Raw genomic sequence first — 14981 nt, 5'->3', positions numbered from 1 at the left:
TGTTGGTGTCTTTTAGGTGAGAGAAAATTAGGGGGAGTGTGTGTCTATGCTTATCTTCTGTTTTTATTCTCCCGTGCTGTCATCAAGCCAGGGGATCAACCCTAGTTTAATGAAGAGTGCGGTAGGGCATGCCAGGAGCAGCACCAGGCATACCTAAAAATGAGGTGTCAACCTGATGAAGCTATAGCACAGGGCTACTTGTGTGCCAAACAGCATAAGCAACAAGTGATAGACAGGGCTAAGCAGTCCTCCCCCATTCAGTCGTGAATGGTGGTGGACAATTAAACAACTCACTGGAGGAGGAGGCTCCACAAATATCCCCATCCTCAATGATGCAGGAGCCCAGCACATCAGTGCAAAAGATGAGGCTGAAGCATTTGGTACAATCTTCAGCCAGAAGTGCCGAGTGGATGATCCATCTCTGCCTCTTCCTGAGGTCCCCAGCATCACAGATGCCAGTCTTCAGCCAATTTGATTCACTCCACGTGATATCAAGAAACAGCTGAAGGCACTGGATATTACAAAGGGCTATAGGTCCTGACACTATTCTAGCAAGAGTACTGAAGACTTGTGCTCTAGAACTTGCTACGCCCCGAGCCAAGCTGTCCCAGTTACAACACTGGCATCTACCCAGCTATGTGGAAAATTGCCCAGGTATGTCCTGTACACAAAAAGCAGGACAAATCCAACCCAGCCAATTACCGCCCCAGTCTACTCTTGATCATCAGTAAAGTAATGGAAGGGGTCATCAACAATGCTATCAAGCGGCACTTGCTTAGCAATAACCTACTCACTGATGCTCAGTTTGGGTTCTGCCAGGGCTACTCAGCTCCTGACCTCATTACAGCCTTAGTTCAAACATGGACAAAAGAGCTGAACTCCCGAGGTGAGGCAAGAGTGACTACCCTTGGCCTCAAGGCCACATTTTGACAGTGTGGCATCAAGGACCCTAGCAAAACTGGAGTCAATGGGAATCGGGGAAAACTCTCGGTTGGTTGGAGTCATACCTAGCACAAGTAAGATGGTTGTGGTTGTTTAGGTCAGTTGTCTCAGTTCCAGGACATCACCGCAGGAATTTCTCAGGGTAGTGTCCTGGGCCCAACCATCTTCAGCTGCTTCATCAATGACCTTCCTTCCATCATAAGGCCAGAAGTGGGGATGTTTGCTGATGATTGCATGATGTTCAGCACCATTCGTGATTCCTCAGATACTGAAGCAGTCCATGTCCAAATGCTGCAAGACCTAGAAAATATCCAGGCTTGGGCTGACCAGTTGCAAGTACCATTTGTGCCACACAAGTGTCAGGCAATGACCAACTCCAATAAGAGAGAATCCAACCATCGCCCCATGATGTTCAATGGCATTACTATCACTGAATCCCCCACTATCAACTTCCTGGGGTAACTCTTGACCAGAAACTGAATTGGACTAGCCATATAAATACTGTGCCTACAAGAGCAATTCAGAGGCTAGGAATTGTGCGATGAGTAACTCACCTCCTGACTCCCCAAAGCCTGTCCACCAACTACAAGGCACAAGTCAGGAGTGTGATGGAATACTCCCCACTTGCCTGGATGAGTGCAGCTCCCACAACACTTTAGAAACTTGACACCATCCAGGACAAAGCAGCCTGCTTGATTGGCACCACATCCACAAACATTCACTCACACCACCACCGATGCATAGTAGCAGCAGTGTGTACCATCTACAGGATGCAATGCAGGAATTCACCAAGGCTTCTTAGACAGCACCTTCCAAACCCATGACCACTACTATCTAGAGGGACAAGGGCAGTAGATAGATGGGAACACCACCCCAGAAGTTCCGCTCCAAGTCACTCACCAACCTGACTTGGAAATATATCGCTGTTCCTTCACTGTCGCTGGGTCAAAATCCTGGAACTCCCTTCCTAGCAACACTGTGGGTCTACCTACATCACATGGACTGCAGCGGTTCAAGAAGGCAGCTCATCATCACTTTCTCAAGGGCAATTAGGGATGGGCAATAGATGCTAGTCCAGGCAGCAAAGCCCATAACCCATGAATGAATTTTTTAAAAAATCACTTTTTTTGTTGTTGACTATAGCTTTTTAACTTACAAAAGTCTCCAAAATATTGGCTTAAAAAAAAATTCAGTTTGTAGAGACTGGAGTCAGCTTGTGCTGTTCATGGGAATGTTGTGTCTTTGTGTGTGATCCATTTTGAGTTATAAACTGAAGTTGTGCAACAAAAGAGATAGGTGACTTCAGAGCTGCTTTTAAAAGCTTTGACCTGGCAACATTTTGCACGTGTTCATTCCATTGCTGACATTTAGGAAGTTGGGAGGGGATTCTTCAGGGAAAAAAACTGCAACCTCTGATGAAGAGTGCCAAGGTTTGTATTTTCTGTACTGTATTTTGAACTGGTTTCTTAACATGCCATCATGGTGGTGGAAGAGTACAATTAATTGATGTTCTTTCATTCTGTTAAAAGGCATGTTAAGTGTGGTAGTGATGTGGAGTATCTTTGATGGAACAGTCTGATGTGAAGCGCAGTTTGTCAAAAGAAAAGTGGTTGTTCACTGGGGGGTGGTGGGAGGGAGAACTCTCCATTGGCTAGAGTCATACCTAGCACAAAGGAAGATACTTGTGTTTGTTGGAGGTCAGTCCTCTCTGTCCTAGGACATTGCTGCAGGTGTTCCTCAGGGGTAGTGTCCTAGGCCCAACCATCTTCAGCTGTTTCATCATTAAACTTCCTCCCTCATCCCCATCATGGGGGCAGAAATGGGGATGTTCGCTGATGATTGCACAATGTTCAGTATCATTCGTGACTCCTCAGATACTGAAGCAGTCCATGTTCATATGCAGCAGGACCTGAACAATATTTGGGCTTCAGCTGAAAAGTGACAAGTAACATTCGTGCTACACAAGTGCCAAGTAATGACCATCTCCAACAAGAGAGAATCTAACCATCTCCCCATGACATTCAGTGGCATTACCATTGCTGAATCCCCCACTATCAACATCCTTGGGGGGTTGCCATTGACCAGAAACTGATCTGGACTAGCCATATAAATACTGTGGCTACAGAGCAGGTCAGAGGCTGGGAATTCTGCAGAGTGTAACTCACCTCCTTACCCACTAAAGCCTATCCACCATCTACAAGACAAAGCCAGGAGTGCGATGGAATATTCCCCACTTGTCTGGATGAGTGCAGCTCCAAGAATACGCGAAGCCTGACACCATCCAGGTCAAAGCAGACTGCTTGATTGACATCCCATTCACTACCACAGTGGCAGTAGCATGTACCATCTACAAGATGCCCTGCAGCAACTCACCAAGATTCCGTCAATAGCACCTTTCAATCCTGCAACCTCTACCACCTAGAAGGACGGGCAGCAGATGCATGGGGACACCACCACCTGCTCCAAGCCACACACCATTCTGACTTGGAACTGTATCACTGTTCCATCTCTGTCGCTGGGTCAAAATCCTGGAACTCTTTCCCTGATAGCACTGCCTGCGTCAACACCACATTGACTGTAATGATTCAAGAAGGTGGCTCACCAGCACTTTCCAAAGGGCAATTCGTGATGGACACTGAATGCTGGCCTAGTCAGCAATATCCACATCCTGTAAAAGGAATAAAGAAAAGTTTCACTGTGGAGTGGAATAAAGAAGATAACAATTTAAACCAAACTTTGCTTCATCTAGTTCTAACTCGGTTATCTTCAAAAGATTGAAAAATATGTCCAAAAAGTAGAAGTTTCTGGTCCTGATCACAAAGGAGTGATAGTATATAGGGCAGTGTGAGTCAGCTCCTGAAAACTTAAGATCCTCTGACCACTTGAGAACTGAACGCACCTATGGTAGACATCAATTTTTAGTTGAATGTAATTGCCATTGGGCTACTATCAAGGTGGCAAAAGTACAGCTGAAAGCACTTTTTGTCGTCTGCTTGGATTTTTTTTTTGTAGTAGTGTACGATGAAAGTAGGATGTTGCAGGTTTTGTTTAATGTTGCTGAGGTAAAACCATAATAGCGTTAGTTCTTGTTATCTGCCCACTATCCCCCTCAATCTCCTGTGAAGCATCTGCATTGTTTTATTCTTTCAGGAGATGTGGGTGTCGCTGATGAGGCCAGCATTTGTTGCCCAACCCTAATTGCCCTTGAACTGAGTGGCTTGATCTCAGAGGGCAGAGTCAACCGCATTTCCAGGGGTCTGGAGTCGCATGTAGGCCAGACCAGTTAAAAGACAGCAGATTTCCTTACCTAAAGGAACCAGATGGGTTTTTATGACAATCAATGATGGTTGCCATGGCCACCGTTACTGAGACTAGCTTTCAGTTTGAGATTATATTAATTGAATTGAAATTCCCCCTTTAGCCTGGCCCTCTGGATTATTAGTCCAGTGACATTACCACCATCTCCCACAACTGTCATAGATCACTAATAGATACTTTTGTTCTACAATCACACATCAAAAACCAGGCTGTGTCTGTATTTTCAAATAATTATGCATCCGATTATCCACTTGCCATGCAACATATGTGGTATATTTATTTCTTTGCTTTCTTAAAGATTGTACATTTTTGTTCATCCTTTGAAATGGGGGCCCCTAATAAAATTATCTAATGGCTTTATCAGTGCTTTTTAAAATGTTTTTAGGTAATTAAATAATTTAATGTTATTGAATATGAAAACAGTGGGATTTTTATTGAAGTGTTAGAGACTAAATTCTTTGATTTCATCCATTTTTCCAAAAAAATTACAAACCACTGTCTGCAAATACGAATCTTCTGTTTTGTAAATTGTTCCATAGATTTTATGTGCTGATGTATCATTTTTGACCCAACTTTTCTGAACCATGTCTGTGTTGAAACTAATATAGTATATAAAAGCCAAAGATCCTGGGAATACTCAAGTCTGGCAACATCTGTAGAGAAAGTTTCGGGTTTCTGATCTTTCATCAGAACTCTGTGCTGACTATAATATTGATGTAAATTCCATCAACCTCTTAAAGATCACCTCTGGTACTAACAATATATGGATATGGTTGAATTTCAATCCTGCATTTTTTTGAAGTGAATGCTTAATTAATCCCACCCAATGATTCTATCAGAACAATATGGGAGGAAAGCATAACACATACTCCAGTTGTGACTTATATAGTTGCAGATCTTATTTGGATTGCTAACTCCCTTAACTATGATTCTCTTTTTATTGAGGGAATTAATATAGAGGTTAATATTAAATTTGAAAATTCTTTGTCTGTGGTTACATTTTGATATTCCATAACTTAATTAAAATACCTCACGTTCTGAAGAAACAATTGAAAATTTGTAGATGAAGAAAAGCTATTGAAGTCAACCACAAAATGGAGAAACCCAAAGGGCCAGAGACTTTTTAATCTGACTGCTTATGTCCATTAATATTTAATCCTTGCATTCTTTAATGTAATGCCAGCAAGTAACTTCATTTATAACTCGCCTGCATTGCACGGAATATTTCTTAAATTTGTTTTTTGAATCATGAACTTCATAAAGCGTACAAGATAAAACTGAAAAAAAAAGTCAATCTAAAAGGGGGATACCATACAGGATTGGATAATGCAAAGCACATCATTGTTAGTGGTAGAAGCCTTGGCCTCTGCAGCTTACTTGGTCTGCCTCCAAACCTGTTGTCTCCCTCTGTGAGATCGTTGCCTGCTGCTCTGACATTTTGCATAATCCCCTCCGCTTCACAGTTATGTTTGCTGCATATATCCCACTTCTGGTTTGGCTGCTAAATATTAATTTTCCTTTCTGTAATCATCATCGTAAAAACAAAAATCAGTTGAAGCTTTAATATTCTTCTAACTTATCCTTTAGCCAAAACACAACTTTATTTTTCTTCAGAGAGTGGCTGAAAGAAATGAAATCTAATCTGATTGGTTATCTCTTTTTTTGGGGACCAATCAGTTCTCCAGACAATTAACATCATTACTTCCAGCCTTTTCTATTCTTTATAATATTCAACAGCTGAGGCAGCATCTGTGATAGTGTAGTGGTATTGTCACTGGACTAGTGATCCAAAGACCCGGGGTAATGCTTTGGGGACCCGGGGTTGAATCTCACCATGGCAAATGGTAGAATTTGAATTCAATAAATATCTGGAATTAAACGTCTAATGATGACCTTGAAACCATTGTCAATTGTTGTAAAATCCCATCTGGTTCACTAATGTCTTTTAGGGAAGGAAATTTGCCATCCTTACCTGGTCTGGCCTCCATGTGACTCCAGACCCACAGTAGTGTGGTTGACTCTTAAATGCCCTCTGAATGATGAATGATTGATGCAGTGATATTAAACCACTAAAAATGAGGAATGAAACCAGACAGACCACCTGGCACCTAGGCACTTGTAGTAACCAGATTTGTTGTTCCTCCCGCCGTCAATCAACCACCGTGTGATGCGGTTGTGGAGGCTTTGACCAGGATAGCTCTGCCTCAGGGCGTGGCTTTCCAACAGTGAGATGGCGACAAACATGTAAGCATCTCTACGTGTGTCCTGAATAAAAGTTAAACCTTTTTGCACTAAACCTGCTCCTCCTTCAAGTTATTACATCTGGCGACGAGGACAAATCCGACTTCTGTTGCATACTTTGCCCTGGTTACTTGGCCCACGATCGCAGAGATCCCGGAGAGTGCAGGAAACACAGAGCAGAGAGAGTTGATGGCTGTAGACGGTTCTGAAATTTAAAATAGACAGAGCCTGCAGAATTCGAGAAAGGAGAAGAGTTCCTGCAGTGTTCTCTTTAAAAGAGGTCACAGATAAAGCAATCCCGCCCCGATTGCTGGTGAGCCCGTCGAGATCCAGAAAAGCGTGGAAAAATCGCAGAGCCAGAACCAACAAGCTGTTGACAGCCTGAGGTTTGGAAAAAAAACCGATCACTGTCTTAAAATGGTAACCGCATTTAAAGCGGTAAACACAAGAAAAAGGAAAACAGCCAGCACCTGCAGAGGCCAAAAAGACTTGCCAATCATGCCGTTGTTCAGGAGGATTGATCTGTATGATGCAGATGCAGAGGATTGGAGTTAGTATGTTGAGAGACTCTGTTTCTATTTCATTGTGAAATTACTGATGAAGGTGAACATAGAGCTATCCTGTTGAGTATGTGTGGAAACAAAACATATCTTATCAGAAACCTGACTGCCCTGGATGCACTGAGTACAATGGGCAGAATTTTCCCCCCGTTGGGGGGGAAGTTGAAGAGTGGGCGCGTGAGGGCGAGCCACCATTTTAAGTGGGCAGGCCAATTAAGGCCCACCCAGCGTGACATCCGCACCTGTGTGGGTGGGGAGGGGGGAAATCCCTATACCCGAGAGTGCGCTCTTTTGTGCATGAGCACGAAAGAGCGCACTCATCTCCCTGAGGCTAAGTGCTGCCTCAGGGAGATCGTCTCTACTGTAAAAAATATTAAAAACAGAGAAAAAAAAAATCCCTGACATGTCCCCTCATGTGACACTGTCACATGAGTTGGGACATGTCCATAACTTTTAAAAACACTTTAATTAAATTTTAAAAACTTACATGAAACCTCATCCCACCTGTGGATGAGGTTTCATGCTTTTTTCTAATGCCCTAGCCTTAAGGTTGGACGGGCAGGTCCATTAATTACTTAAGTGACTCTATCAATGGCCTCAATTGGCCATTGACAGGTTGGCGGGCGCACAGCTGATTCTGCTGAACACCCGCCTACCTGAAAGTTTAAATAGGGCACGGTGACGTCGGGAGTTCCGCCCGACGTCACCGTGCATCATTTTACACGGCCCCGCCCCCGGTCCTCCCGCTCGCTGACAGAAAAAACCTGGCCAATGAGTTAGTGGGGCCTGTGAAGCCGCATTTTCAGTCAAAAGCGCCTGTAATTATGCAGCGCTTCGAGTTCAACATGAGTGTTCATGCTCCGGGGGAATTTATTGCTACCTTTGTGGTGAACCTGAAACAGCTGACTGAGCACTGGGGGTTCGGGGATGCCTGGAATGATATGCTGGGGTACAGACATGTATGTGGGGTGCTTGACAACGCCCTTTGCTTGCTAAATCGAATATTACTGTCAAACACGCTCTGAAAGTTTCCCTTGCTATGGAGATTGCTGCAAAAGATTCTCAAGATTTGCAGCACATAAACAATGGAGCAGTGCACCATGCTAGGCAGAAACCTGCCATTGAACATAGCGCAAAGAGTGGCGTAGCAGATTTTCAGCGCGATTCCCTGTCTACCAAATGACGAGTCAGGAAGATTAATTACAATCTGTTGACAAGGTACGCATAGATGTGGCGGGAATCATGCAGCAGATGTGTGCAGAGTTAGAGAGGCAGAGTGCAACTATTGCCACGAGAAGGGACACCTGGCTAGGCAGTGCAGAACAAAAAATAAACAACAAAGCAGAGAACGGATCTGACACTGCAGAAACTGATGCTGCTGATACTCTGTATCATGTGACTGCCATTTTAAATTGGAGCCCATTGCAGTGACAGTGCAGGTGAATGGTAAACAACTGCAGATGCAGGTGGACACCCACACTTCAGTTACCGTTGTTGGGGAGCACATGTTCAAATATCTCAGTGAAGGGAGTGAGCCATTGACATTGGGGTGCATGTCTGCCAAACTGAGAACCTAAACTGGAGAATGCCTTCATTCAAAGGCATTGCTGCTGTTCCAGTCTGCTATCAACAGCAGACAACCCAGCTTCCTGTGATGGTTGTAGAGGGGAAGGTGCCCAGCCTGTGGGTCGAGATTGGCTGCAGAAAATAAAACTAGACTGGTCAGAAATATTCCATTCGAAGTCTGGTGGAATTCCAGAGCTCTTGAAGGAACATGACACTGTTTCTCAAGATGAATCGGGAAAACTGAAGGGCATGCAAGCTAAAATACACGTCAATCCCCAAGCAACACCACGTTTCTTCAAGGCCAGACCAGTGCCTTACTCACAGAGAAAAAGTGGAAGCAGAGTTTGTAGGTTGGAAAACCTGGGAATAATTCAGCCTGTCCAGTTTTCTGAGTGGGCTGCATCCATCGTCCCAGTTGCCAAGCAAGACCAAACTATACACATATGTGGTGGTTACAAACTGACAGCCAACAGAGCAGCAAAGTTAGACAAATATCCCATTCCCAAAATCGGATGATTTGTATGCCAAGTTAGCAGGAGGCAAGTTATTCACAAAGTTAGACATGAGTCATGCCTTTCAGCAGTTGAAATTGGACAGCACATCAAGAGAGTATGTGACAATCAATACTCAGGCCTCCAAGCAGTACGTCCGGTTGTCTTTTGGAGTTTCCTCCACGTGTGCCATTTTTCAGTGAACCATGGGGAGTATCTTGCAGGGACTTCCGTTGGTCATGTGCTTAGATGACGTCCTCGTCACTGGACCAGCTGAAGCTGAACATTTAGCCAACCTCAAGGAAGTGCTGAAAAGATTCCTGGAAGCAGGTGTGCTTTTGAAGTTAGGAAAAATGCACATTCCAGGCATTTGAGGTAACCTCCCTCGGCCACAGAGTTGGTGCCATGGGGTTGCACCCTGTTGAAGACCAGGTCCAAGCCATTAAAGATGCACCATCACCCTGTAATTTGGCAAGAGCTTAAATCATTCCTAGGGATGATAAATTATTACAGCCGTTTTTTACCTAATCTGTCCACTGTGCTTGTACCACTCCACCTGTCACTGAGGAAGAACCACTGCTGGTCATGGGGTTCACAGCAAGAAAAAGCTTTTGCAGCAGCGAAGAAACTGCTTCTGTCATCATGCTTAATGGTATATCATGGCCCAGCTAAAGAGCTAGTGCTGAAATGTGATGCTCCTCCCTATGGCATAGGAGCCGCATTGTTGCATAAAATGGAGGACGGGTCAGAAAAGCCCATTGGCTGCATTTCAAGAACACCCTCCCAGGCTGAAAAGGGCTACCCCCAGCTGGAGAAAGAAGGGCTGTCGGTTGTGTTTGGTGTCGAAGTTTCACCAATATCTGCACGGGCGACATTTTGCAATTGTGTCCGATTGTAAGCTGTTGACTGGTTTGTTCAGTGAAGAAAAAGCTATTCCACCAATAGCTTCACTGAGAATCCAGCGTTGGGCCCTGATGCTATCGGTTTATGAGTACACATTCATGTATCGCCCTGGCTCGCATATAGTCAATGCAGATGCACTCCGTCGTCTTCCGTTACCTCGTAGTCCTGCTGACATGCCCGTTCCACAATAGTTAGTGTTTTTGCTAAATTTTTTGGATTCATTGCCTGTATGTGCTAAACAGATCAAGAATTGAACAAGCAGAGATCCACTACTGTCAAAAGTCAAAGATTTTGCTTTACAAAGATGGGCAAGTACACTTGTGTCTGATGAACTGCATTCCTTTTATTACAGAAGCACTGCACTGAGTTGCCAGGACGGAACCTTGCTGTGGGGTTCCAGAGTCGTGGTCCCTTCCCAGAGCAGTGAGTCACTCTGGGCAGAGCTCCACGGTGCACACCCAGGCACGCCGAGAATGAAGATGTTGGCGCATAGTTATGCCTGGTGGCCAGGAATAGACAGTGGCATTGAGAATATGGTTAAACTCTGTTCCCTTTGTCAGCAACACCAGAAGCTACCTGGTTCAGCTCTTCACCCAAGGGATTGGCCTGGTCATCCTTGGGTCAGACTGCATATTGATTATGTAGGACTGTTTCTAGGCACCTTGTTTCTGTTACTCATCAATAGACATCAAGCCACTTTGAATGTACACGAGGTAAAAGTGCCAACTTCAGCTGCAGCTATTGAGGAGCTGCATCATTCCTTTAGTATACGTGGTTTGCCTGAGATTATTGTCTCTGACAATGGAACAGCTTTCTCCAGCGTCAAATTTCAGAGGTTCACAGACCTGAATGGTATCCGACACATAAGACTGATCCCTGGCATCCTTCGTCAAATGGTCTTGCTGAAAGAGCTGCCCAGACCTTTAAAGCCGGTATGAAAAAGTTGCCTGGAGGTACTTTGGCTTCTCGCCTTTCCAGATTCCTTCTGAGTTGCCAACAACACCACAGATGACTATGGGCTCCACACCTTCAGAGCTGCTGATGAAGCGCCGCTTGTGCATGTGTTTGGATTTGGTATTTCCCAATATGGAGGGGAAGGTGAGAAAGAAACAAACTATTCAGAAACTGAACCATGACCTACACAGCAGTGCTCGTACGTTCAAAGTAGGCGACATTGTGTATGTGCCTAACTTCGGACGTGGACCATGCTGGACTCCAGGAGCCATCATTTCAGAGACTGGTTCATTATTTTTTCGAATTCAAGTCGAGAACAGAAGTGCGCAAACATGTGGATCATATTCGAGCAAGAGAAACATCCCAGCGAATGCAAGATCAACTTGTGATTGATGTTCCATTGTGTTTGATCCCAACTGATGTTACTACTGGATAAGCCTGATCCCAGGTTGGAACCCAGCTTGATAGATCCTAACTTTTATTTTGTTTTTAGAAACGTGGAGAGTGGCGATTGAACAGAGTCATAGGGGTCAGCTGATGAACTTTTAACAAAAGAATAAAACATTTATTAAACAAGAAAAGATGAACTGTATTACAATACTCCTTCACCCACAACTATGCCTTTACAGATATATACAGATTTGAAAGTATAATACAAGTTACAAAAGCTATCTTATACTCTTAATGTTCACAGTAAGTACGCAGCCCATGTAAACCAATTGGTATGCTGTGGTCAGACACACCACACTCTGAAGCCAAGTTGCAGATGCCACCCCTCAAACAGGTGCTATGAATATCTAATCAGCTCTCCCCAGACGCTTGTCACACCATGAGCCAACCAGTCTCACTGAACTCCATCTTTCACATGAGGGTTTCCAATCTCCACTCTCCAAGAACTTGCTTTGGAATCTTCTCCCAAATCGACGCTTTCTCTTGGACGCCCTTCTGCAAGGGTCCACTTCCAGGGTTTCGAACTCTCCTTCTGATGTTCCTCTCCCCTGGGTCACCAAGTGCATTCAAGCTTTCTTTCATGCACTCTCTTTTACTGGCTCAGCTGTCAACAGTATATCACTGCTTCACATGCCCATAAAAAAGAGTTACAGACCATCAGCCATTTCTTTGGACCTTCTGGCCTCTCAAGCCTATATCGCTTTGAATCTGCTTACTGCAGCTTTTATTGCTTGGAGCCTTCCTCCGCTCCTCACTCTTAACTTCACTTAACAGGACCTTTTTCCAGGTGATCATCCCATAGTCCTTGTGGAGACGAAGTCCCACCTTCACATTGGGGATACCCTCCATCATGTTGTGTGGCACTACCACCATGCTAAATGGGATAGATTTTGAACAGATCTAGCAACTTGACTGGGCATCCATAAGGCGCTGTGGACTACCATCAGTAGAATTGTACTCAACCATAATCTGTAACCTTATGGCCTGGCATATCCTTCACTCTACCATTACCATCAAGCCAGGGGTCAACCCTGGTTCAGTGAAGAGTGCAGGAGGGCAGGCCAGGTGCAGCACCAAGCACACCTAAGAATGACTGTCACCCTGGTGAAGCTATAACACAGGACTACTCGCATGCCCAACAGCACAAGCAGCAAGTGGTAGACAGAGCTAAGTGATCCCACAACCAACAGATTTGTTCTAAGTCCTGCCACATCCAGTCATGAATGGTGGTCCAGTCATGAATGGTGGTGGATCCCTGGAGGAGGAGGCTCCGCAAATATCCCCATCCTCAATGATGGAGGAGCCCAGCACATCAGTGCAAAAGATCAGGCTGAAGCATTCACACCAATATTCAGCCTGAACTGCCAAGTGGATGATCCATCTCAGCCTCCTCCTGAGGTCCCTGGCATCACAGATGCCAGTCTTCCGCCAATTTGATTCACTCCACGTGATATCAAGAAACAGCTGAAGGCACTGGATATTGCAAAGACTATGGGCTCTGACAATATTCTGACAATAGTACTGAAGACTTGTGCTCTGGAACTTGCCACGCTCCTCGCTAAGCTGTTCCATTACAGTAGTAACATTGGCATCTACCTGGCAATGTGGAAAATTGCCCAGGTATGTACACAAAAAGCAGGACAAATCCTACCCGACCAATTATGGTCCCATCGGTCTACTCTCCATCATCACTAAAGTGATGGAAAGACTCATCAACAGCGCTATCAAGCGGCACTTGCTTAACAACAAGCTGCTGGCTGATGCTCGGTTTGGGTTCTGCCAGGATCACTTTGCTCCTAACCTCATTACAGCCTTGGTTCAAACATGGACAGAAGAGCTGAACTCCCAAGGTGAGGTAAGAGTAACTGCCCTTGACGTCAATGCAGCATTTGACCAAGTGTGGCATCAAGGAGCCCTAGCAAAACTGGAGTCAATGAGATTCGGGGGGAAATCTCTCCTCATACCTAGCGCAAAGGAAGATGGTTGTTGTTGTTGGATGTCAATCATCTCAGTCCTAGGACATAACTGCATGACTTCCTCAGGATAGTTTCCTAGGCCTTACCATCTTTAGCTATTTCATCAATGACCTTCCTTTCATCATAAGGTCAGAAGTGGGGATGTTCACTGATCTGTGTGATGTCCAGCACCGTTTGCGACTCCTCAGATACTGATGCATTCCGTGTCCAAATGCAACAAGTCCTGGACAATATCCAGGCTTGGGCTGATAAGTGGTAAGTCAGGCAGCTCCAACAACACTCAAGGCTCGACACCGTCCAGGCAGCCAGTTTGATTGGCACTCCATTCACAAAGTGATTAGAAGAGATGCATTCCAAGAGGCCAGTATTGGAGAAGCAGGGATATCTGAGTTGTAAAGCTGGAGGAGGTTACAAAGGTTGAGGGCAGCGGGGGTGGGGGGGGAGATTTGAGGCCAACCAGGAGAACATCTGACTGGTCTAGAGGTAACCAAAGATAGATGAGTGATTCAGTGGTAGATGAGCTGAAACCAATGGAGCCAGGCAACATTAGGATGAAAATAGGCAGTCGTGGTGATATATGGTTGGAAACGCATCTGGGTTGAATACAACACCAAGGTTGCTTATTTATGTTTTAATTCTTTCTGTGGAACAAAGGTCAAAATTGGATGAAGGTGGGGAAGTAGGATGTTTTGAGAAAGTTTCCCAGGCCAAGAGTCAGAGGACTGGGTTTCCTTTTGCTTCACAGAGAAAGAACATGGAGTAAGTAAAATAGTTTAGGGCTATCCATTATTATTTTTAAATAAAATAAAATCATGGTTAAGTTATAGCACAGGAGGTTATCTGGCCCTGGTTTTTGTGCTAGCTCTTAGCTAGAGCAAATCAAAACCAAATTCCAGTGCCCTGCTCTCTTACCCCGTTCTCTTCCCATCGTGCTACATTGTCCTCTGCTTCGAATGTTTACTCTGCACCTTGTTTTTTTAAAAAGAGGACAAATGTACCTGCTTCAACTATTTCTCCTCAAACTCAGTTACTACCTTAAGTTGATCATTCACTTGTCACTGACTCATAAACTGGAGGAAATAGTCTTTTCCTATTCACTGGAACAAAATCCTTCTTGTAATTTTAAAAATCTCCATTGAATCTCCACTTGGTCTTTTGTGTTCTAGTTCAAACAGTCTTTATTTCTATGTCTTTGATGTGGAATGGCAAAGCAGTGCTAAGAATTCAAGCTGTTAAATCATAAGTAATTATCTCAAACTATTAACATTTTATGGATAACCCCCTTACTATTAGTTGTTGCAATTCATTTTTTTTTAAAGTCTGCAATATTCTCCTCTTCCTTTCACCTAATTAAAGTTCTCAGGACTTTGCTACTCCTTCAGCATGCAACTCAGGTGGTCATTTTTCAAATGAGCTTTGCTGAATGTCATTTTGGGTATCTGACTTGTGTAGGATGCCACAGATTAACTTTGCCATCATCTGTTCATTAGTGGATGGTCAGTCCAGATCTCAAAATGAGGGTGAGCTGGGAGTTGAGAAGAAATATGAGGCAGGGACATGCTGTTACCCTTAATTTTCTT

At 44.4% G+C, this 14981-nt stretch overlaps 1 protein-coding gene across 7 annotated transcripts in view; it reads left to right on the top strand.

The window, feature by feature from the left end:
* The window catches only part of LOC144686683 (activin receptor type-1-like), a 134086-nt gene that overhangs the window by 22010 nt on the left and 97095 nt on the right, over window positions 1-14981 (top strand). The window contains exon 1 of one of the 7 annotated variants that reach the window (XM_078552217.1): window positions 6837-7055. The exons of 4 other annotated variants lie outside the window; for them this stretch is intronic. In XM_078552217.1, coding sequence (XP_078408343.1) covers window positions 6919-7055 — 137 coding nt within the window. In that variant the 5' untranslated portion in view covers window positions 6837-6918. Of the gene's footprint in view, window positions 1-6836; window positions 7056-14981 lie in introns of those variants that run through there. 2 more of the 7 variants (XM_078552216.1, XM_078552209.1) reach the window with 2 other exon arrangements.

This window comes from Cetorhinus maximus, chromosome 11 (assembly GCF_964194155.1).
Source record: "Cetorhinus maximus chromosome 11, sCetMax3.hap1.1, whole genome shotgun sequence".
In the NCBI taxonomy this organism is placed as follows: domain Eukaryota; kingdom Metazoa; phylum Chordata; class Chondrichthyes; order Lamniformes; family Cetorhinidae; genus Cetorhinus; species Cetorhinus maximus.
This window is presented reverse-complemented; position numbering and strand designations above follow the sequence as displayed.